This window comes from Oncorhynchus gorbuscha, linkage group LG05 (genome assembly GCF_021184085.1).
Source record: "Oncorhynchus gorbuscha isolate QuinsamMale2020 ecotype Even-year linkage group LG05, OgorEven_v1.0, whole genome shotgun sequence".
NCBI classification, from domain to species: domain Eukaryota; kingdom Metazoa; phylum Chordata; class Actinopteri; order Salmoniformes; family Salmonidae; genus Oncorhynchus; species Oncorhynchus gorbuscha.
The window spans coordinates 70029040-70054849 of record NC_060177.1 but is presented as its reverse complement, the minus strand read 5'-3'; the positions used below and the strand labels follow the sequence as shown (position 1 = coordinate 70054849).

Below are 25810 nucleotides of genomic sequence, written 5' to 3'. Positions count from 1 at the left end.
TGCAAAAAAAAACACAAAAAAAGGAAAACAAGTCAGACTGCTCAGCTGATTGGTTGACATACTGTAAATTGATATTGCCAAACCAAGATAACTGATATAAAACACAATGGAACAAGACTTGAGTAATTTAAATGATATAATGGATAGAAAACCCATTCATCTCCATCCCTCATTGCAGTTGATGGGTCATTTATAGCAAAACCTTCCAATAATTTCAATGAGTATTTCACTAGTTAAGTGGAAAAACTCCATTTAAATTACATTATTAAAAAAAACAAGTATGAACTTTTAGCATGCATATATAGAAGGGCACTCAACTTGTACTACACTGACTCTGATGATTGGTTAAAATAAATGTATAATAAGATGATAGTTGGAGCTGTATTGTTAGATTTCAGTGCAGCCTCTTATGTTATTAATCGTAAATTGTTATTGAAAGAATCTCACTTGCTTTGGCTTTACGTCACCTACATCTCATGGTTGGAGGATTACTTATCCAATAGAACCCAGAGAGAGTTCATCAATGGTTCTCTAACATCAGATATGCACAGTGCGGTGCCCCTTAGGGCAGTTGCCTTGGGCCATTAATCTTCTCTATTTTTACAAATGGTTTGCCACTGGTCTTATACTAAGCTAGAACGACTATGTATGAGGATGATTCCACACACTACATGTCAGCACCAAAACCCTGTGGGCTTACTGAATTTCTAAATACAAAGTTACACTCAGCATCAGAATGGGTGATGAATAATAGACTGGTCTTAAATACATCTAAGACTAAAAGCATTCTATTTGGTTCAAAACATTCTAAGAGCTAAATCTAAGCTGGAGTTGTGTATAAAGGGTGTGACCATTGAGCAAGTTGAGGAAGCTAAACTCCTAGGTCAATTATCATGTTCAAGTAATATTGACAAATTGTTGTGAAGATGAGGAGTATGTTCGGTATAAATGATATTATGCATTTGACACAAAAATAAAGTGTACTAGTTGTTCAGGGTCTGGTCTTGTTCCATCTTGATTACTGTCTGGTAATATAGTCAAGTGCAGCAAAGAAAGACCTAGCAAAGCTGCAGCTGGCTCAAAACAGAGCAGCACGCCTTGCCCTTAACTGCACATACAGAACTAACATTAACATGCATGCCATTCTCTTCTAGTTTTAATGAGAAATATTGCTGTAATGAAAATTCCAGATTGTCTACATAATGAAATAACATACAGCTCAGACACCCATACATACCCTGCAAGACATGTCACCAAAACGAATTCACACCAGTGGACAATATTATACAGAACCATGATAGCAATTACTCAAGTAACCAGCAAAATTACCTTACATTTTCAAAAACAACATCTCATGGCACAATAGGGACTGTGAAATGACACAAACACACTAATCACACACATTTTTTAGTTGTATTATTTGTATATTGTTGTATTTTAAATTTGTGTAACTGTTCTGGTCTACGAGTGTTTTGTGACTTGTCGTGTTTTATGTTTTTGTGTGGACCCCAGGAAGAATAACTGCTGCCTCAGCAAAAGTGGATCCGAAAAGAATACATAGATATTCCAAAGATTTTAGGCTAAACATTCTGATCGGTTGTTTCAGACTCATTGCTTTTTAAAGTTTTTTTTATGTAGCCTGTTCTGTTAATATGAATTACCATAATGTAAACTGGTGGTATGAATTTGGGATCTTTCGTCCCACAACTATCCCAGAGTCTGTTTGGAATAGGCTATTTCTTTCTCGACAGGCTGACCAATAGAATAGGTAAACGTTTGTACTATGGGGTATAGTAGATTGACATAGGCTAGTGATTTTGCTATTAGTTACTGGTCTTGTTGGCTGAGGAAAAGTAAATGTGGACAGTTATTCTAACATCTTCAAAGTGTACTCAGAATTCATTAAGATCTGCACATCATTGCATCGTGGACTTACATGTTCTGTTAATATGAATTACCATAATGTAAATGTGATTTCTGTCATTCTGAGCACAGTGAGTGGACACCCTAATCAGGTTACGTACCCAATGCAGATGGGTCCGGTAAATGTATCAAATGTCCGGTAAATCAAAATGCTGTCAGTCAAATGTCCAGTGCCACATTTCCGGAAATCCTGCTACAGTATGCATGTAGTGGGCTAGTATGTAATTGATGGACCATTATTACTGGGAAGGGCTGAACTAGTTCAGTCGCAGACTGATTAGACCCCTATTTTACTGGCATGACTTACGAAAAATACCTTTGTTGCCCTCAAGACCCAAAGTGGGGAAGTCTAGCAGGCACATGCAGGCTTGGAGGCAAGCCTAATCTGACTGATAGGCTGCATCTCTCCAAACTAGAGGTCGACCGATTATGATTTTTCAAAGCCGATACAGATTAAATCAGACTTTTTTTTAAAAACCATTTTAAATACTGAAAGAACACTTATTTTAACTTAATATAATAAGCCAATAAAATCTATTTAGCCTCAAGTAAATAATGAAACAATGAAACATGTTCAATTTGGTTTAAATAATGCAAAAACAAAGTGTTAGAGAAGAAAGTAAAAGTGCAATATGTGCTATGTAAGAAAGCTAACGTTAACATTCCTTGCTCAGAACATGAGAACATATGAAAGCTGGTGATTCCTTTTAACATGAGTCTTCAATATTCCCAGGTAAGAAGTTTTAGGTTGTAGTTATTATAGGAATTCTGGGACTATATCCCTCTATACCCTTTGTATTTCATTAACCTTTGACTATTGGATATTCTTATAGGCACTTTAGTATTGCCAGTGTAACAGTATAGCTTCCGTCCCTCTCCTCACTCCTCCCTGGGCTCGAACCAGCAACACAACGAAAACAGCCACAACATCGAAGCAGCGTTGCCCATGCAGAGCAAGGGAAACAACCACCCCAAGGCTCAGAGCGAGTAGCGAGCGCTAACTAGCCAGTAATTTCACTTCGGTTACACCAGCCTCATCTCGGGAGTTGATAGGCTTGAAGTCATAAACAGCGCAATGCTTGACGCACAACGAAGAGCTGCTGGCAAAACGCACGAGAGTGCTGTTTGAATGAATGTTTACGCGCCTGCTTCTGCCTACCACCGCTCAGTCAGATACTTAGATACTTGTATGCTCAGTCAGATTATATGCAACGCAGGACACGCTAGATAATATCTAGTAATATCATCAACCATGTGTAGTTAACTAGTGATTATGATTGATTGTTTTTTATAAGATAAGTTTAATGCTAGCTAGCAACTTACCTTGGCTTACTGCATTTGCGTAACAGGCAGTCTCCTTGTGGAGTGCAACGAGAGAGAGGCAGGTCGTTATTGTGTTGGACTAGTTAACTTTAAGGTTGCAACATTGGATCCCCGAGCTGACAAGGTGAAAATCTGTCGTTCTGCCCCTGAATGAGGCAGTTAACCCACCGTTTCTAGGCCGTCATTGAAAATAAGAATGTGTTCTTAACTGACCTGCCTAGTTAAATAAAGATTAAATAAAGGTGTAAAAAAAAAGATAATAATAATAATTTTAAAAAACGTATTTTTTTTCTTTTTTAAAATCGGCACCCAAAATACCGATTTCCGATTGTTATGAAAACTTGATTCCAATTAATTGGTCGACCTCTACTTCAAACACCATTTATTCAAATTAACGGAGTATGCTGCTGACACACTGTCATACTTGCCCCTGTGCTCTTGAAAGAGCAGCACAATCCAACCCACTATGCAGTATTTACAGCCTGATGAACAAGTTAGTTAGGTATAGAAATCTCACTCACAAATCCCAGCAGATAAGGCCCAACAATGGTGCAGGAATTATCAGTCCACTACTGTAGAACTAATCTCACTGACATCTATCCCTGTAGCTCCTGTGACCCACTCTCACTGACATCTATCCCTGTAGCTCCTGTGACCCACTCTCCCTGTAGCTCCTGTGACCCACTCTCACTGACTGACATCTATCCCCTGTAGCTCCTGTGACCCACTCTATCCCTGTAGCACTGACATCTATCCCTGTAGCTCCTGTGACCCACTCTCACTGACATCTATCCCTGTAGCTCCTGTGACCCACTCTCACTGACATCTATCCCTGTAGCTCCTGTGACCCACTCTCACTGACATCTATCCCTGTAGCTCCTGTGACCCACTCTCACTGACATCTATCCCTGTAGCTCCTGTGACCCACTCTCACTGACATCTATCCCTGTAGCTCCTGTGACCCACTCTCATCTGACATCTATCCCTGTAGCTCCTGTGACCCACTCTCACTGACATCTATCCCTGTAGCTCCTGTGACCCACTCTCACTGAGGCAGCAGACAAAGCCAGCTTACCCAACCAACAAGACTTGCCTCACCAATCTTAATTTAGCCTTTATTTAACCAGGTGAACATTCTCTTTTACAATAAGGAGTAATGACCTTAAGTCTCACTGAGGGCCAGATTGTGATGCAAGGGTCCGCTAAAAACAAAAGTTAATTGGACAAGCCATGGAACTTCTAGTTGAAGGGTCAATTTATAAGGGTCTGTTGCCCTGAAATTGTTATGCCAAATACGAAAATATGAGAGGGGGAAGGGGGCACAGGAAAGCACACACACACACAGCAGGGGTCCATCTCTGAGCTGTGTGGGCCCAGGGGGAGATCTATGGTCAGAGCATCCGTCAGCCTGAATCCGCTGAGCCAGCTGTGTTATTGGAGAGGACCAGAGTGTGAGTAAACACTCACCCCAGAGGCGTGGGATCCCCAGCACAGCCATTACACACACCACACTCAAACTTCCTGGAAGACCTGCCTGCGCTCAATATGCTGGGCTAAATTTAATCTGTTACTGCCTTCATCTGTCAGAACATCACTGGACATGATGTATAGACTTGATGACTCATTCCTTTGTTAAGGTAATATTTTTCTATCCTGTGGGAGCAACAAGTTACACAAAGGGCTCTTAAATGCATGTGGTTATCAAATCCTTGAGTTGGGGAAAGGGATATGGCCTTAGTCCCCAAATACTATGCTGAGGGCCCATGTGCACAGTAGTACAAATATGTCAGAAGGGGTTCCAGATGTAGCATAGAGAGACAGTACCACTTTGCTCTGGGATGTATAAGTCCAGTCAGAGGGCCACAGCCCTGCGATGAATCCCAATCCAGACCCTCGAGGGCCCTCCATTGTCAAGTGTTGCTGATGAAACTTAGAGGGTGACTTTGAGGGGAATATCGAGAGAATCAATAAACCCATCAACTTCGGGGTTAAATGATGCAATTCATGTTCCACATTTAAATAAAACGAGAAATTAAATTGAACAAATTCCCCATGTCATTTTACAAGACATAAACCTCAGTAACAGTTAAACATTTAATTTGGGAGGTATTTTGTTTGTTTTATGTGTCAAGCCTCAAAATAAGACAAAACAAAAGCACGTCTCATTCTTTTGTATGAGATTGAATAAACTCGAAACATTTCGCGGTGCATTGTCGGGAGGGGCTATCGGAGGTTATTAGCTTCTACATCTTCAATAATTTTCTCTCCCTTAGCTTTGGAACACTTTTTTTTTTACCTTTATTTTACTAGGAAAGTCAGTTAAGAACAAATTCTTATTTTCAATGACGGCCTAGGAACAGTGGGTTAACTGGCTGTTCAGGGGCAGAACGACAGATTTGTACCTTGTCAGGTCGGGGATTCGAACTTGCAACCTTTCGGTTACTAGTCCAACGCTCTAACCACTAGGCTACCTCACATGGAGGAGGCAGGCGTGAATAAAGGACCAAGGGGAAGGGACCGGTTTGGGATTCCGCACTGCTAGTGTTAGTTACTCTCTGCCCTTAATTGATCAATTACAGTTATTGATTGGCTAAAGAGTCCATACACCTGCTTACCAAGGTCTTAAATCAGTCTCTGATTAAAAGACCACAACTTAAACCAGCTTACAGCGTGACCTTCCAAGCCTAGAGTTGTGCATCACTAATCAGATTGTTTTAGGCTAGTCTACATAATCAATACATTGACTTTTATGTAGGTTAGCGTAAGCCAATACATTGTATAAGTAACCTACATAAGAGTCAAACTTGTGAACAGTTGATGTTGAGATTTGTCCTACATGAAAATTGGTCAAACTTGTGAACTGATCAATTTAACATTAGGCCTATAATCTCATATATATATATTTAAATGAGTCGATATATAAAAACATGTCAAACTTCTAGGTAGGGGGAAGCCTTGAGGCAAATGGACGATTCAGAAATGCAGAGACGGTGGTTAGCTGACATCATGAAAACGATGCGCACGCTTCAATGGGGCAGAAGTTCTGGTGTTATTGTGATTGGGGTGGCAAGTAGCCTAGTGGTTAGAGCGTTGGGCCAGTAACTGAAAGGTTGCTGGATCGAATCCCTGAACTGACAAGGTAAAAAATCTGTCATTCTGCCCCTGAACAAGGCAGCTGGTTTAAGTTGTGATCCCTGGTAGGCCATCATTGTAAATGAGAATTTGTTCTTAACTGACTTGAGTCGTTAAATAAAGGTTCAGTATAAGATAAATGAGGCAGTTTATTGCTCTCATCTAGTTCTTAATACCAGGTCTTGATTTGACTGTCAATGCTAATACAGCAACAAAAAAACAAAAATCACTCGGTAGCTAACTAACAACTGTGACCATGTATTTGCGACAACAAGTGCAAATGTATTTCATGTTTTCAATAAACATTGGAGACTAAATATAGTTGACATGTTGTCAACAATCCAAGCCAACCCAGTCTGTTTTTCCCCATAGTTGCCCACGCATCAGTTTTGTTGCTAAACAACCAACCCATCTACTGGGCTCAAAACCCCAATTGCGTCTGATTAAACTGAGCAAAACCTGTTTTTGTGGACAGTTTCCCCCAAGAGCTCACTTGGGAGCTGAATCCAAAAGAAGACTCCTAGATAAAGATCACTATTACAGATAATTAGTGCCGGAATTATGGTAATGCATTAGTCAGCTTCTACGGACCTCCTCTGCCCTTACAATAATAAACTCCTCATTTTGTGTTACAAACAGACAGACAATAACTTCAAACTTTCCTGTTTGGACATATGCAGTCAGTCAGTTCATTATAAACTGGTAAACAACAATGTCAGGTCAACAAACCGGTTGAGACATTTCCACTATGGTTGATAATGCAGCTAAGTTATGATTTTACTGGTTGAAATTGTAGAGAGAAAAAAAAGACTATTGACCTGATTATCTAATTGAATCTCTCACCATTGCACTTTGCCATTTGTTCTCAGGTCTGACTCAGCATAGGCTAAATCCTGTCAACAACACACAGGCCTAAAGTGATACAGGTAAGCATGTTATTGGCGTTTCAAACCTTTTTTCCAAAATATTTATTGACTTTGCTAAATTCCTGTAATACCCATGCAGAAGTCATGCGTGGATTTCTTAACAGTAATAGCAAAAAGTTAATATTCAACCACTGGGAAAATGCCTTTGTCTGTAGAGACCCTTAACTGTTGACTCTTTTGTGCACTAGGATGAGTCTTTTTACTGTAAAGATATCTACAGTACCAGTCAAAAGTTTGGACAATTACTCATTCAAGGGTTTTTCTTTATTTTTACTATTCTCTACATTGTAGAATAACAGTGAAGACATCAACACCATGAAATGGCACATATCTAGTAAGCAAAAAAGTGTTAAACAAATGTTTGATTCTTCAATGTAGCCACCCGTTGCCTTGATGACAGCTTTGCACACTCTTGGCATTCTCTCAACCAGCTTCACCTGGAATGCTTTTCCAACAGTCTTGAAGGAGTTCCTACATATGCTGAGAACTTGTTGACCAATTTTCCTTCACTCTGCAGTCCAACTCAGTGGGAACCACACATGCTGAGATCATCCGTTCACCTACTCTGCGTCTCACAAAGACACGAAGGTTAGAAACAAAAATCTAAAATGTGGGCTCATTCCCACTGTTCTAATGTCCATTGCTCGTGTTTCTTGGTCCAAGCAAGTCTTCTTCTTATTGGTGTCCTTTAGTAGGGATTTCTTTGCAGCAATTCGACCATGAAGGCCTGATTCATGCAGTCTCCTCTGAACAGTTGATGTTGAGATTTGTCTGTTACTTGAAATCTGTGAAGCATTTATTTGGGCTGTAATTTCTGAGGCTGGCAATGCTAATGAACGTATCCTCTGCAGCAGAGGTAACTCTGGGTCTTCCTTTCCTATGGCGGTCCTCATGAGAGCCAGCTTCATCATAGCGCTGGATGTTTTTTGCGACTGCACCTGAAGAAACTTTAAAAGTTCTTGAAATGTTCCAGATTGACTGACCTTCATGACAAATTAATCATGGACTGTTTTTCTTTGCTTATTTGAGCTATTCTTGCCATAATACGGACTTGGTCTTTTACCAAATAGGGCTACCTTCTAGATTGAGAAAACAGAGTTGTTGACGATGGATCATGTCTGTCTGAGGTGATGTGGGGCACACACAGGCCACTTCAAACAGTCATTTGTTCCCTCGCTTTATGGGTGCAAATGGTTAGTAGAACTGTATCTGATAAAGGGTCAGGGTCACTGACAATAGCCTGAGTGAGTACAGACTAGTCAGTGATGGACAAATCCAGTCCTCTGGGGCCAGAGTAGTTTCATTCTTTCCCCCATCCCTAGCAAACAATGTGCTTACAAGTCCATGTTTGACAACATTACATCAGAGTTTGATAGCTTTTTCAAAGTTTACACTCGTTTGTGCAGAATATATTTCAAGGTGAAAATCGAACTGTTCTGCGGTGCACATGTACAGTAGTCCTATGGGTTGTCTTGCCTAGTTAAATAAAAGGAGAAATAGATCAAATGGTAGCTCCAATAAACACCTGTGGCTCATCATCGAACATGCAGCTATAAGGCCACATACGCGCTCTGCCAAAACCACTTGAAACATGAAAGCTACAATAAAAACTGTCGATTGAATTTATTTACAAATGGTGGGTTAGGACACTTTTACTTACTTCCATAACGTGGCTTGTGTGAATTAGCTTTTTCTTCATAGTACATCCTGCCTCTGTTCCCCCGGTTATGAACTTGATGAACGTTGCCCAACCAATGCTAGCTATCAGCAAACCATAAACCGCGCTTTTGGTTTTAAGATGAGTCAAAACAATATTCTTAGATGTGACACTATCGAGAGAATATTAACTTCTAGTTTTCTAAACTTCCTTTTCGTCGATATGCCTCCTGTCACTTTCTCAGCAAAACTCCCATCGCGTTGTTCACCTTTGCTGGGTCATGTCAAAAAGTGCTTGAGGTTTCCTCTGTCTCAGTGCAAGTGTTCACAGTCAGTGCGCTCTGAACTGGGGTAAATTCTTTACTCGGATTCCGTTGCAAAACGTTTGGTCGGTTGCGAAACGTTTTCAACGGAAACCGTTTACTCCAAACGGAAAACGTTTCCCAGCGAAAACGCGTTTATATTGGACAAATTATGTTATCTCCATTTTCTTTTGTCCCGTTTGCTTCCATATGGTTCCTAGAGTACACTGTTTCCGTTGTGCAACCGACCAAACATTTTCCAACGGAATCCGAGAAAATAATTAAAGTATTGATGGACTCTTTGTTTCTCTTTGAGCTTTTCTTGCCATAGCACAGAGCTTCAACAGACCAAACGTTGGGCAACACAATCTGACTAATGAATACCCCAGTGGTGTACTCAGTAGACAAACAGTTGCAAAAGGGAACGTTTGCAACTAACACGATATTTACAATTGGACAAATTCAGGAAAATCCCTCCCGAATTTTGTTCCGTTTGCTTCCGTTTAAGAAACGTTTTGCAACAGAATTTGCGTAATGAATACGCCCCTGATCTGACGCTCTAATTATCTAGCTGTCCTCAGCACCACCTGGCGACCAATTTATCATGACAGCTGTCCATCTCTTGTTGTCAGAATGAGGGTAACAATATACCCTCAAGACAGCAAATGAAATGGGTGTCAGTGGAATCATTACAATAAAAGGGTATAAAAAGTGTATCTGATTGGTTTATAGAAAAATGCATGGTGATGATACTTAGGCTTGCAGACATCAGGAGGTTTCACTTCACATGTCAAGGTTGGGTTCAACTGAAAGCCGGATTACCGGATTACCGAACAGGCACACTTGACATGTTTGGGGTTTAGATAGCATATTATGATAGCAATATTTTTAGAATTGCAGGAAATTAGCTTTAAAAATGCTAAATGTTCTCTCAGACTCAGGGCAAAATGTGTAGAATAGCAGGAAATTCGCTTAAAACGGCAACATTTTCTCTCAGCCTCATCGTAAAATCGAAATAAAAGCATGAGAGGAGCTATGAAACAGCAACAAAAAAACCCTGCCCCATGGCAAACAGTGTAGAATTGCAGGAAGTTAGCTGCATTTCAACACCTCCTGGGGGTGGGGGGCTATAGGAGGTCGAAGCTCCAGGGCCCCAAATGCTGAAGTTAGGGCCTGGGTCAGCAGGTTGAGGGGATTCTGAGTGATGCACTACTTTTGACCAGGGCCCATATAGGGCTATAGTGCACTATAGGGCTGTAGTGCACTATAAACACATTTCCTTTGGATTACTCAGCAATGCTTTTTACTCCCTGATAGTTTTGCTAATGGGTTTCGAACAGGCCTGAGAAATGCATATACAGTGAATTCGGAAAGTATTCAGAAAGTATACCCTCAACTTTTCACATTTTGTTACATTACAGCCTTATTTTATAATGTATTAAATAGTTTTTTCCCCTCATCAATCTACACACAACACCCATAATGACTAAGCAAAAACAGGTTTTTACATTTTTTGGCAAATGTATAAAAACAAATATTTATCATATTTACATAAGTATTCAGACCCTTTACTCAGTACTTTCTTGAAGCACCTTTGACAGCGGTTACAGCTTCAAGTCTTCTTGAGTATGACGCTACAAGCTTGGCACACCTGTATTTAGGGAGTTTCTCCCATTATTCGCAGCACATCCTCTCAAGCTCTGTCAGGTTGGATGGGGAGCATCGCTGCACAGCTATTTTCAGGTCTCTTCCAGAGATGTTCAATCAGGTTCAAGTTCGGGCTCTGACTGGGCACTCAAGGACATTCAGAAACTTCTCCCGAAACAACTCCAGCGTTTCTTGGCTATGTGCTTAGGGTCATTGTCCTGTTGGAATGTCAACCTTCACCCCAGTCTGAGGTCCTGAGTGTTCTGGAGCAGGTTTTCATCAAGGAGCTCTCTGTACTTTGCTCCATTCAGATTTGCCTCGATACCGACTAGTCCCCCAGTCCCTGCCATTAAAAACATCCCCTCAGCATGATGCTGCCACCACCATGCTTCACTGTAGGGATGTTGCCAGGTTTCCTCCAGATGTGACGCTTGGCATTCAGGCCAAAGACTTCAATCTTGGTTTCATCAGACAAAATAATCTTGTTTCTCATGGTCTGAAATTCTTTAGGTGCCTTTTGGCAAACTCCAATCGGCTGTTATGCGCCTTTTACTGAGGAGTGGCTTCCGTCTGATTGGTAGAGTGCTGCAGAGATGTCCTTCTGGGAGGTTCTCCCATCTCCTCAGAGGAACTCTAGACCTCTATCAGAGTGACCATCAGGTTCTTGGTCACCTCCCTGACCAAGGTCCTTCTCCCCCACTTGCTCAGTTAGACCAGGCAGTCAGCTCTAGGAACAGTGATTCCAAACTTCTTCCATCTAAGATTGATGGAGGCCACTGTGTTCTTGGGGACCTTCAATACTTCAGATTTTTTTAGCACCCTTCCCCAGATCTGTACCTCGACACAATCTAACTCAAAAAAAGTTCTGGGACACTGTAAAGTCCATGGAGAATAAGAGCACCTCCTCCCAGCTGCCCACTGCTCTGAGCATTTCTCTACGGCTGGCCATGCTTTCCACGTGGCTCCCCCTACCCCGGTCAACTGCCCGGCACCCTCCACAGCAACCCGCCAAAGCCCCCACCATTTCTCCTTTACCCAAATCCAGATAGCCAATGTTCTGAAAGAGCTGCAAAATCTGGACCCCTACAAATAAGCCGGGCTAGACAATCTGGACCCTCTCTTTCTAAAATTACCTGCCGAAATTGTTGCAACCCCTATTTACTAGACTGTTCAACCTCTCTTTCGTATCGTCTGAGATTTCCAAAGATTGGAAAGCTGCCGCGGTCATCCCCCTCTTCAAAGGGGGTGACACTCTAGACCCAAACTGCTACAGACCTATATCTATCCTACCCATTCTTTCTAAGGTCTTCGAAAGCCTAGTTAACAAACAGATTACTGACCATTTCGAATCCCACCATACCTTCTCCGCTATGCAATCTGGTTTCAGAGCTGGTCATGGGTGAACCTCAGCCACGCTCAAGATTCTAAATGACATCATAACCGCCATTGATAAGAGACATTACTGTGCAGCCGTATTCATCGACCTGGCCAAGGCTTTCGACTCTGTCAATCACAACATTCTTATTCGCAGACTCGACAGCCTTGGTTTCTCAAATGATTGCCTCGCCTGGTTTACCAACTACTTCTCTGATAGAGTTCAGTGTGTCAAATCGGAGGGCCGGTTGTCTGGACCTCTGACATTCTCTATGGGTGTGCCACAGGGTTAAATTCTCGTTGCCGACTCTCTTTTCTGTATACATCAATGATGTTGCTCTTGCTGCTGGTGATTCTCTGATCCACCTCTACGCAGACGACACCATTCTGTATACTTCTGGCCCCTCCTTGGACACTGTGTTAACTAACATCCAGATGAGCTTCAATGCCACACAACTCTCCTTCCGTGGCCTCCAACTGCTCTTAAACACAAGTAAAACTAAATGCATGCTTTTCAATCGATCGCTGCCCGCACCTGCTCGCCCGTCCAGCATCACTACTCTGGACGGCTCTGACTTAGAATACGTGGACAACTACAAATATGAAATTACCAAAATTACCAAAAACAACTACCAAAATGAAATCTAGAATCGGCTTCCTATATCGCAACATAGCATCCTTCACTCATGCTGCCAAACATACCCTTGTAAAACTGACCATCCTACCGATCCTCGACTTCGGTGATGTCATCTATAAAATAGCCTCCAACACTCTACTCAACAAACTGGATGCAGTCTATCACAGTGCCATCCGTTTTGTCACCAAAGCCCCATACACTACCCACCATTGCGACCTGTACGCTCTCGTTAGTTGGCCCTCGTTTCATACTCGTCGCCAAACCCACTGGCTACAGGTTATCTACAAGTCTCTGCTAGGTAAAGCCCCGCCTTATCTCAGCTCGCTGGTCACCATAGCAGCACCCACTCGTAGCATGCGCTCCAGCAGGTGTATCTCACTGGTGATCCCCAAAGTCAATTCCTCCTTTGGTTGTCTTTCCTTCCAGTTCTCTGCTGCCCATGACTGGAACGAATTGCAAAAATCTCTGAAGCTGGAGACTCACATCTCCCTCACTAGCTTTAAGCACCAGCTGTCAGAACATTTTACATATCACCGCACCGCACCTGTACTTAGCCTATCTGTAAACAGCCCATCTACCTACCTCATCCCCATACTGGTATTTATTTATTTATTTTGCTCCTCTGCACCCCAGTATCTCTACCTGCACATTCATCTTCTGCCGATCTACATTCCAGTGTTTAATTGCTATATTGTAATTACTTCACCACAATGGCCTATTTATTTCCTTAACTTACCTCATTTGCACTCACAGTATATAGACTTTTTGTTTTCTTTTGTTCTACTGTATTATTGACTATGTTTTGTTTATTCCATGTGTAACTCTGTATGTGTCGAATTGCTACGCTTTATCTTGGCCAGGTCGCAGTTTCAAATGAGAACTTGTTCTCAACTAGCCTACCTGGTTAAATAAAGGTGAAATAAATAAATAAAAGATTTAAAAATCCTGTCTTGGAGCTCTACGGACAATTCCTTCAACCTCATGGCTTGGTTTTTGCTTTGACATGCACTGGCAACTGTGGGACCTGATATGGACAGGTGTGAGCCTTTCCAAATCATGTCCAATCAATTGAATTTATCACAGGTGGACCCCAATCGTGTTGTAGAAAAATCTCAAGGATGATCAATGGAAACAGGATGCACCTGAGATCTAGTTCGAGTCTCATAGCAAAGGGTCTGAATACTTATGTAAATAAGGTATTTCTGTTTTAGTTTTTTATACATCTGCAAAAAATAAGATGCAACGTAACAAAATCTGGGAAAAGAGAAGGGTTCTGAACCTTTCCCGAATGCACTGTAGGCTGACAGGCTGCACCAGTACCTTTTCACACCATCAATCTGACCTGAACCATATTGTTCCGACTTGGATTTTCTTTTCATATTCTCCTTTCCAGCATTGTTACAGCAATTACGGTGGATGACATGTAACCAGACCAGTGTAGTACAGCTCGGTATGGCTTGGCTCAGTTGGGCGGTAGTGCGAAAAGGGTATATGTGCCTGCTTGTAGCAATTTCTGAATGATTTGAAGTCAACCAGCAGGGACCAGGAGTAATCTGTGATATGCTGTGAAACTTCTCTTGTCTCTGCTGTGCTAATGTTGCCATTGCAGGGCAATAAGCAGGCATTACATTGTAGACATTTTCAAATACTGTGTGTGAGAAGGCATTAACTCCAAATTCCAAGTTAAATTTACATGTACATTTGATCTGTTTGTTTTGTTGGAAGGTTTGTTTTTCTAATTAAAATGGAAAAGCCAGGGGTAAATGTAATTACTATACATGCTTAATGCCTACTAGCTATGAAAACAAGCCAGTGAATATGGAAATGTCTTTATTGTTGTTGTTGTTTGTGTTGTTGTTTAAGACTAATACCATAAGCCCTTACTTTGGTTCAACTGTATCTTTTCCTACTTTATAGACTGGAATTATAGTAGACTATACTGTTAGGTTCTAATTCTCAGAGTATAAACTCAACGGACACTACGAAAGCTAAGTTAATTCTCCCAGAGGGTCAATACAGCTGCATCAGACAAAACATGTTTCCAACCAACACAAGTGTATATATACTCCAATTTAGATGCACTCCTCCTTCTCTCCAACCCTGACATATTTCATGGTTCGACAAGAAGACGAAGTGATGGGGTAATAAACCCTTCCTTCTCCCTTAAGGTGACCTGACCTGACCTCAACCCCCTTGATGTCTAATCCAAAGATCTCTCCCCTTATCAATGCCTGCCACATGTGATCGCTTCCCTGCTCAACTCACGTCTGTCATGGTGCCTGGTACCAGACTGTGTCTCTTCTCCTCCCAGAGGATCCCTCCCATAGGATCCCTGATGGCTAACAATAACATATCCTGACATAATGTAAACGTTATACATTACCCTCTCTTCCTCAGTGACATGAATAAGTATATTTCATATTCTCAGAACCCAACAATACTAATTGATAATTGACCTTTTTTATTCCCAACAACAATTGATATCTGATTTGCAAACATTGAAGGCACAGTAACTCATACAATTACATTTTTTGAGTTGTGATTGTGAGAACTAAACAATGCTATTGTTATTGAGGTGTAGTGTTTTTGCGCCCATGCTCTCCAGTGTGCATGCACTCTGACATAATATTGTCTCCAAAATTACCTGCAGTAGACCTATTTATGTAAGCTGCAATGTACTCAATGTTGTGTAGCATTATATCCAGAGGAACACATGATTTAATTTGCTAGAGAACATCATTCTTTATTTCATATACTTGACGCTCATAAACAGCACTGCCTGCGATTCCTGCCAATCCCCTTTAATTAAAACAATATTCGCAGGGCATCGTTTGGCAAATATTTATCTACACAGCTTCATGTTTATAGACCTGCCCACGATTGGCATTCCTTTCACAATAATATACACATCTATATTAATCTGAGCACACACCTTGTTCACTTCAACAAAATGGCTAAACAAAAACTAACTATAGTGACACATTAACTTAAAAAAAAATATTCTGATAGAAGAAGAAAAATAAGTTTTCATACATGCATGCAAGTTTATATACACAGTAGTCAAGGAGACACAGACGTACAACATGGAGTTATCGCTTGAACAAAGCTGGAGACACATCACTCAATCAAAAAGCATACAGTGTCCCCAAATTACAGCATTGATTATGTACAATATTTACACACACATACAGTGAGGGAAAAAAGTATTTGATCCCCTGCTGATTTTGTACATTTCCCACTGACAAAGACATGATCCGTCTATAATTTTAATGGTAGGTTTATTTGAACAGTGAGAGACAGAATAACAACAAAAAAATCCAGAAAAACGCATGTTAAAAATGATGTAAATTGATTTGCATTTTAATGAGAGAAATAAGTATTTGACCCCCTCTTAATCAGAAGGCTTTCTGGCTCCCAGGTGTCTTTTATACAGATAACGAGCTGAAATTAGGAGCACACTCTTAATGGGAGTGCTGCTAATCTCAGTTTGTTACCTGTATAAAAGACACGTGTCCACAAAAGCAATCAACCAATCAGATTCCAAACTCTCCACCATGGCCAAGACCAAAGAGCTCTCCAAGGATGTCAGGGACAAGATTGTAGATCTACACAAGGCTGGAACGGGCTACAAGACAATCGCCAAGCAGCTTGGTGAGAAGGTGACAACAGTTGATGTGATTATTCGCAAATGGAAGAAACACAAAAGAACTGTCAATCTCCCTCGGCCTGGGGCTCCATGCAAGATCTCACCTCGTGGAGTTGCAATGATCATGAGATCTTGTCAATGATCTCAAGGCAGCTGGGACCATAGTCACCAAGAAAACAATTGGTAACACGAGACGCCGTGAAGGACTGAAATCCTGCAGTGCCCCTGCTCAAGGTCCCCCTGCTCAAGAAAGCACATATACATGCCCATCTGAAATTTGCCAATGAACATCTGAATGATTCAGAGGACAACTGGGAGAAAGTGTTGTGGTCAGATGAGACCACAATGGAGCTCTTTGTCATCAACTCAACTCACCGTGTTTGGAAGAGGGGGAATGCTGCCTATGACCCCAAAAACACCATCCCCAACGTCAAACATGGAGGTGGAAGCATTATGCTTTGGGGGTGTTTTTCTGCTAAGGGGACAGGACAACTTCACCGCATCAAAGTGACGATGGACGGGGCCATGTACCATCAAATCTTGGGTGAGAACCTCCTTCCCTCAGCCAGGGCATTGAAAATGGGTCGTGGATGGGTATTCCAGCATGACAATGACCCACAACACACGGCCAAGGCAACAAAGGAGTGGCTCAAGATCAAGCACATTAACGTCCTGGAGTGGCCTAGCCAGTCTCCAGACCTTAATCCCATAGAAAATCTGTGAGTTGCCAAACGTCAGCCTCGAAACCTTAATGACTTGGAGAAATCTGCAAAGAGGAGCAGGACAAAATCCCTCCTGAGATGTGTGCAAACCTGGTGGCCAACTACAAGAAACGTCTGACCTCAGTACTTGGTGGCAAAACCCTTGTTGGTAATCACAAAGTTATGTTTTGCAGAGGGGTCAAATACTTATTTCCCTCATTAAAATGCAAATCAATTTATAACAGTTTTGACATGCGTTTTGTTTTTTTGTTGTTATTCTGTCTCTCACTGTTCAAATAAACCTACCATTCAAATTATAGACTGATCATTTCTTTGTCAGTGGGCAAACGTACAAAATCATCAGAGGATCAAATACTTCTTTCCTCACTGTACACACACGCAAGCAAACACACACTCACACAATAACCCCCCAGAAAACAAAAGAAATAGATACTTATTTATATTTTGTAAGATATCATAGTCAATGCTGTCACAATTAGGTTAAGAGGCTTAAACACATCCAGTACCCATCATATAGCTGCAATCCTTGTTCATAAACAACTGGTACCTTATTGAATGCATATCACTGCTGAGGTGGTAACAGTAGTCAGTAGCTGTGGTTTGACATCAGCCTAATGAGAATGGCTTTGCCATGTCACTGTTACTACTATAAATACTCAAGTTTAGTTGATTATGTCATCACTTAAAAATCATGAAGTTGTCAAAGAGTCAGTTGTTGCTAATTTGTGATGCATACCAAGACACAAACAATCAGAAAACAGACTTTACTGTATCCAAGACGATGTAAAGCAAACACAAGCGCACACCCCTACGTGTACCCATTATTGGAAGCCTGCCCTGTTCTTTAGATATGAGGAGGGGGCAAGCAGACAGCGGTTTTGATACAGTGGACTACTAAAACTATGATATACTCACAGAAACAACACACACACAAACAGGCGTGCTACACCGGCAGTAAGCCACAGAAAACACTACAGAGCCATATAGAAATGTAGACTTGTGAATTAAATGTGAAAACACTACAGAGCCATGTAGAGATGTAGACTTGTGAATTAGATGTGAAAACACTACAGAGCCATGTAGAGATGTAGACTTGTGAATTAGATGTGAAAACACTACAGAGCCATGTAGAGATGTAGATTTGTGAATTAGATGTGAAAACACTACAGAGCCATGTAGAGATGTAGACTTGTGAATTAGATGTGAAAACACTACAGAGCCATGTAGAGATGTAGACTTGTGAATTAGATGTGAAAACACTACAGAGCCATGTAGAGATGTAGACTTGTGAATTAGATGTGAAAACACTACAGAGCCATGTAGAGATGTAGACTTGTGAATTAGATGTGAAAACACTACAGAGCCATGTAGAGATGTAGACTTGTGAATTAGATGTGAAAACACTACAGAGCCATGTAGAGATGTAGACTTGTGAATTAGATGTGAAAACACTACAGAGCCATGTAGAGATGTAGACTTGTGAATTAGATGTGAAAACACTACAGAGCCATGTAGAGATGTAGACTTGTGAATTAGATGTGAAAACACTACAGAGCCATGTAGAGATGTAGACTTGTGAATTAGATGTGAAAACACTACAGAGCCATGTAGAGATGTAGACTTGTGAATTAGATGTGAAAACACTACAGAGCCATGTAGAGATGTAGACTTGTGTATTAGATGTGAAAACACTATATAGCTACAGTATGTAGACCTGGAGATTATACTGTTTACAGTAATAACAACATATTTCTACAGGATTGCTTGTAAACATCAGATGCATTTGCCAAATTTGGGGGACATTTTAGACAGGGGAACATTAGCACTAATGAAATTCCATTATATAGTGTAAGATTTGTAAATTAACTTTGTATTGAATCATGTTAATAGTGTACACACAGTGTGTATATATGGCTAAAATATTTTGTTACTGATTCTAAAATGTCATCCAAACTGTCAGTGTGGTGTTTCATTTTTAAAATTTATAACAAGCACTGAAATTGTTTACTCAAAAAGTTGTACAACTTTAAAAAATAGCTTAGAATATGCAAGCAGTTACACTCACTCTAATACAAGTAGTTAATAAATAGCTTATTGCTCTCAGTTTCTCCCCAATTCAGTTTAAATGAGATCATCCTCCAACTTCATCTCAAAAGGGGGGGGGGCATCTTTTTTTAAACCAATGAAACGGATAGGATGGATGTTGTACCTTATCTGTCACGGTCACACCAATGTAATGATGTACTTGAAAATGCTGACTGTAGTGAGAAGGGACATCACATACCACACACACAGTTCACTTCCTGTTTACCTCCTGTACCCTTCTGTTGTCTATGCGGAGAACGCTCCACCGAAGGAGAGGCACATTTTTAAAAAGGCCCTTCAGTATCTTGAATAGGAAGCAGCATGACATGTCTATATAAATTCAATGCCACAAGCAACGTTAAACAGAAATGCCAAATCAAAAGGCTGAACATTAACAAAGCCCTTTCTGCGAGCCTGCATACAATACAACATATAGGAGGAGAGAACAGTATTACTGAACATTAACAAAGCCCTTTCTGCGAGCCTGCATACAATACAACATATAGGAGGAGAGAACAGTATTACTGAACACAAACCAAGCCCTTTCTGCGAGCCTGCATACAATACAACATATAGGAGGAGAGAACAATATTTTATACAGAGAAAAACTATGTTTAGAACAGCTGCAGATACATACCTGCAAATCATGTAAATATCTTAAGACATATTGATAGATTTAGTATGTACACTTCAAATAACAACAATTACAGTTATTAAATATGGCCTTTTTATTCTTGGGTAGAGAACTGGTGCAAAGGGCTTGGAGATCTGAGTGTCTATATGTGAATGTGGTAGTCTGGGGTAGAACACTGATAAAAACCTTGTTATGCATCTGTCAGTGTAAAGTAATAAACTAACATGTTATTATAGTTTCTGATGTTATCTGTGAGAAGCTTTGCTTCAAACCAGCTCCTGTGGGTTAAATCCTGTCCATCACCATGACTCTTCGTGGTTGACGGTTCAGGGTATGTGCACATATCCAGCAGACATAACAAGTGCAGGGTACATACAGTAGAAACATCATGTGAAAAGACAGGAGAACACGTCAAGCCTAACAAAGATCCATCTATACTCTTCACGGTAGCCCAGAAATACCCTTGTTCTCGCTCTGGTTCTGCCTCCCTGCCAGTCTGGCTGTCTCTCTGTCCAGGCCACCTGTGTTGCAGCTGTGTGATCTCTCCAGTCTTTCTGATCATCTATTCCCCCTTCTCTCCCACAGCAGGCTGGCTGTGCTCATTACAGCTTGTTTTTCCCTCTCTCCTCCATCTGTTTTGGCCTAATAAAACCCATTGATATTTACAGCCCTCACTAACTCTGTCCCTGCAATGGCTCCAGACAAACTGTACTCATACAGTTCAACGCAACAGGCACTACTGATATCTACACAACTCTCATAGCACTAACCCAGTACTGATTCCACCAGCCTACTCATATCCGACAGCCATTGACTCTGATATTTCCTCACACATACACCACTGACCTTCTGTAGCTCAGTTGGTAGAGCATGGCGCTTGTAACGCCAGGGTAGTGGGTTCGATCCCCGGGACCACCCATACGTAGAATGTATGCACACATGACTGTAAGTCGCTTTGGATAAAAGCGTCTGCTAAATGGCATATATTATTATTATTATTATCTAGACTTCACATCAACCATCTATAGAACAGACTACAGGACCCACAGAGTTTCCTTCACAGCTAATACTATGATAGTATGGATGGACATAATCCACAGGCAATAAGTCATATAGTTAGCCAATGAGCCACAGGCTTAACTAAAATATCCACTAACTGTTATGATTATGTCATGATAAAATAAGATAAAAATATTGATTTATTGATTGATCTTAGAGGGGTGTTGTGACATTCCCAAACAATACATTCACTAAGAAATAGGAGTTCTCTCTCTCGACCCCAGGGATGTTTCCAGAAGGTCTGGTACATGGGTCCTGTACATAAATACATTGATAAAGTAAAAGTATACTGTTTTAAAGAGATATGGGATGGGGGTTATGCAATTGAACTCCCTGTGAGACCAGAAGGGGCAATAAAGAAATCAAATGTCAAAATCCATAAGGAAACATTTGAACTAAACCCTTTGCACCATTCTGCGCCTTGCTTCCCATGCCATCCCCAGGTTTGGCCCAGGTCTTCCCCAGGTGAGGTGGTCCTTACTGGGGCTACATGAGGACGTTGGCCCGAGTATCAGGCAGCCGGAGCCCCACCAGACCTCCACACACCAGCACAGATGAGGCCAGGAGGATGGGGATGGCCTTGGTGATGCCAACCAGCGAACCAAAGATCACGTTCCCCAACACAGCAGCTAACTTACACAGAGCATTACAGAACCCAAAACCTGTCCCTCTGAGAAAGAAAGAGAGAGAGAGAGAAACAAATTACAAATGCAATTGAATGATTTAAAGGGTTTTGTAAGTATATTTGTGTGTTTGTGCATGCGTGTTGTGTGCACATAGAAATGGAGTATTCCTATAATTCTTCTAACCATACCTCCTGTCTGTAGGGAAGGACTCTGTGGTGACCACGTCCAGTGAGTTCCAGGCTGATATGCTCAGGCCGTTGTAAAGGCACAGCATGAAGATCATCATCGACTCACTGGTGCCGAACCACAGGAAGAAACAACTGATCCCTGACAGAACCATGGAGCCACCTGTCTCATACACAAACAGACACAGGCACACACACACACAAGCGCACACAAACACACAACCACATTCTTTTTAATTTTTATTTTACCCTACAGTAATGCTCATGACAAAGGTAGCCCTAAGAACAGACTATGCAGACTGTCTATGTATGTACCTAACATCGAAAGGCGTCCAATCTTATCCATGAGCAGTGCAGAAACAATGTTGCCGGGTAGAACAGCTAGAGTTCCCAGGAAGTTGATAAAGTAGACCCAGTAGGCGCTGTAGTCGTCGTCAAACGTCATCTGACAGCCCGTCTTGTTGTGGTGGAACGAGCTGTTGATCACCTCTGTGCCGTCTATCAGTTTTGATTCATCGATGTCTGCCATCAAAAATAGGGAAAGAAGCCTGGCTGACACAGTACAATAGCTGAGAAAGCACAATACCCATTCACCCATTCTCTGTGTAACCATATACTGTGTCTATGAAACCATTTACTGTCTCTATGAAACCATATACTGTGTCTGTGTTGCAAAATGGAATATAACTTTTTTGATTCTGGAGTGATGGTTTAGAAAAAAAAGTGTTTCTGTCCGTCTGTCCGTCTGTCTTACCAGTGTTGTAGAAGAACGCCTCGATGAAGGTACAGTTCCGGAAGTAGGATCCCACCGACGTCACGTCGTCAAAGTAGCAGTTACGGAAGGTGGAGTCAATGAAGGTGACGGACTTCAACTTCATATTAAGAAATCTGGACCGGTCAACAGAGGAAAGTGTATGTGTGGACATGGTTAGTTACTAATGCCTACATTTACAGAGAACTCCTTGGTGGCTTTTCTGTATTCAGCTTAATAAAGTTGATCCATCTTATCTAGTTGACAGGGACAGTGCAGATAAATCAACATGCCATGAGAATATAAAAGTGGCATAATAATGATTCACATTTTTCATCCATACTCCATTTTAGTCTATAAAGTCCCCTTTTTATTGAGGATGAAGTTCTAACTACTTGACCATGATTCATTAGTGTGGAAGTTTCCTCCTTCCTCCCTACCTGTCGCTGATGAAGACCCCGTTGGTGTGGATCTGGTTCTCCAGGGTGAAGTTGAAGGTGAAGTCCTCCATGCGTTCGTTGCTGTGGATCTTCACCTTGGAGGCGTAGTCGTCTGCCTGGAGGTGCTTGATGACGTCAGGGAACCACACAGACAGGCCGTAGTACCTGCATCCACACACACAGATACAGTGGCGTCGCAAACACACAGGTTAGATTATGTACGTACCACAAGGCGTTGGGTGTAGGGAGTCAAATGAGTGGATATGAGTTAACAAATGGGCAGAAAGACAGGTCTTTACAGTATATTAAACCAGAGACTGTCTAAATGCATTGGCACTATAGGGGAAGAATACAACATTTGTGTTGGGTTTTTTCTTTTCCTCAGGCTGCTTGCATTCCCATCCTGTCACACTGAGACGAGAGCCCAATGGAAGTGTATTGATTCAGTAGTTCTCCTGAGAGCAGGGAGCTGCTGCATTAGACAGCTGACAGAAATGCAAAATAGCTGCAAGCTCACGCCTCTGCTATTTCCTGACGAAGGACATTAGCATATTTAGACTTCTATGTACATCTCTAAATGGAGAAACAAAACGCTCTATCAGGAGAGAGGGTGGGAGCGGCAGTCTATTGCATTACAACACAAAGCTTACCCAAATGACAGTGTAAACCACACAATAGCCAGCTTGATAGTGTTTTCTTTCAGAGGGTAGTCAAAACACTTCATAAAGTTAACCAAGATCTGCGTGGAGAAAGCAGAGAGACACATCAATAATGATTTGTGAGAGTGCAGTGCAGGATATCATGACCATCTAGCGAGCCAACAGGTGGAGAGGCAGAGAAAACCCACCCCACGTAGCTCTGTCTTTGACCTGAAGAGGGCCTTGGAGACTGCGTTCCCTGACTCTGACTTCATCTCCACCAACTCGTCCAGATGCTTGGGGATCTTGATTCTGTTCACCTGGGATGGGAATGATGGGAAATTGAGTTTTCAATAACATAATTCAATCAAAAGTTATGTTAATGCTGTTTCTTTCATGTAGGCTACTGCTGGTGGAGAAATGTAACTGGAAGGTTGTCTGTGTATCGTCCCTTCATTGGATATCCCTCTCTGGGTGGTACAAGGAAACACGGACCCTGGAGCCACCTCTGAGAGGAATTGGAATTGACCTGGTTCGCTTACAGTATGTATCCACAACTATTTTGCATTGCAATTGGATTTTCCCATGGAAACATGTAGGCTATGCACATTCCTTAAAGAGATGATACCCAGGTTTTGCAATGCCAGATTGTTTGAGCCCTTATGGTATTGCATTAGCAGCAAAAACCTCCATCTGAAAAATATAGGCTACAGCTTTATCGTGGTTTGCTAGAGCTTTATTTTACTTTAAAGAGGTTTGTATCAGAGGATTGAAAGGCTTTATTTTGCTTTACAAAGACAGGAAATCTGACTCCAAATTCAAAGCTCTAAATGCGGATCGATTGGGATGCTCTTTCCATCGTGTGTTTGAATGACACAAACCGCCTTTCAAAACCTTGTCATATCACAGATATGATCCTCAGCACAGATTTGAACAGGCCACAGTGGCGGCGGTTATACAGGCTGGAAACAACTCACGGTGAAGACTTTCTCCGGCTGCCCACGTGCTCGCATGTTGGTGTCATGGATCTGCTTGAGGATCATCCAAGCCTCGTCATGCTTCCCCACCTGACAGGAGGGAGAAAGCAGAGGGAATGAACGGGATTAATGGAGAAAGAAATGGGAGCGCTCCTCCATGACAGTCATGCTCACACAGGAGGAGATGGGCTGAGATGACAGGAGTCACGACAATGATGACTCATTTTACTTCAAAGGGTAATTCTCCTACAGTAACAGGCCTACTGTCACAGACCTTTTGCTTTCTGATTTGCCATCGCAGACACACCATGGGAAATGGCGTGGAATGTGTAGCCAAGGCCTCTGCTGCTGAAACATTAGGCTGACTCACTGTTTGCCTCATAGGCCTTTCTGTTAAAGAACAAATTATCTCAAACTTTCACAAACACTCTTAAACATGATAGTAACCTAGGACAATGCACTCTGTTCAATGGTTTTCTGAGGAAATAGATGCTATAGGGCTTTAGGCTAAGGGCCCTGGGATAATGATAACCAACTATCAGACTTAAATAATGGATTAACTTGGCTATATGCCTATCTGGGAATGGATTGGTCTACAGTTGCCTATTAGTTGCCTAAACTGTTCAGATTGAAACTCTTGAACTGAAAAGATGAGACCATTCATGCCCACCAGAGGAGGCTGGTGGGAGGAGCTAAAGGATAATGGGCTCATTGTAATGTGTTTGATACCTTTCCATGGACTCTATTCCAGCCATTACGACGAGCACGTCCTCCTATAGCTCCTCCCTCCAACCTCCTATGATTCCCCCACTGATGTAGCCTGTGAGGGGCAAACATTCTCCCTAAAACCCCATTTCCCATAATGCTTTACCTTACCTCCAGGTAAAACCTTGGGCTCTCAGGCATAAAGGTGAGAGCCACCACAGCACAGACGCAGGGCAGGGCGCAGACCACCACAAACACCCTCCAACTATGGAACTGGTAGGCCGAACCCATACTGAAACTCCAGCCTGTAACCAATCACACGCAAGAGAACCCATCAGCAACCAATCACACACAAGAGAACACATCAGCATATTTTACATTAGGGTCACATTCTCAAGAGAGGCCTCGATTTCTTTATTCAT

The 25810-nt window shown here is 41.7% G+C and overlaps 1 protein-coding gene and 1 pseudogene across 4 annotated transcripts in view; both read right to left on the bottom strand.

Annotated features, from left to right (window-relative positions):
* Window positions 1-9611, bottom strand: part of LOC124036430 (ras GTPase-activating-like protein IQGAP1) — a 91571-nt gene extending 81960 nt beyond the window's left edge. For all 4 annotated transcript variants that reach the window (XM_046351011.1, XM_046351012.1, XM_046351013.1 and 1 more), the window contains exon 1: window positions 8965-9611. In XM_046351011.1, coding sequence (XP_046206967.1) covers window positions 8965-9010 — 46 coding nt within the window. In that variant the 5' untranslated portion in view covers window positions 9011-9611. The remainder of the gene's footprint in view (window positions 1-8964) is intronic.
* An 8144-nt stretch (window positions 9612-17755) lies between these two features.
* Window positions 17756-25810, bottom strand: part of LOC124036429 — a 90781-nt pseudogene continuing 82726 nt past the window's right edge.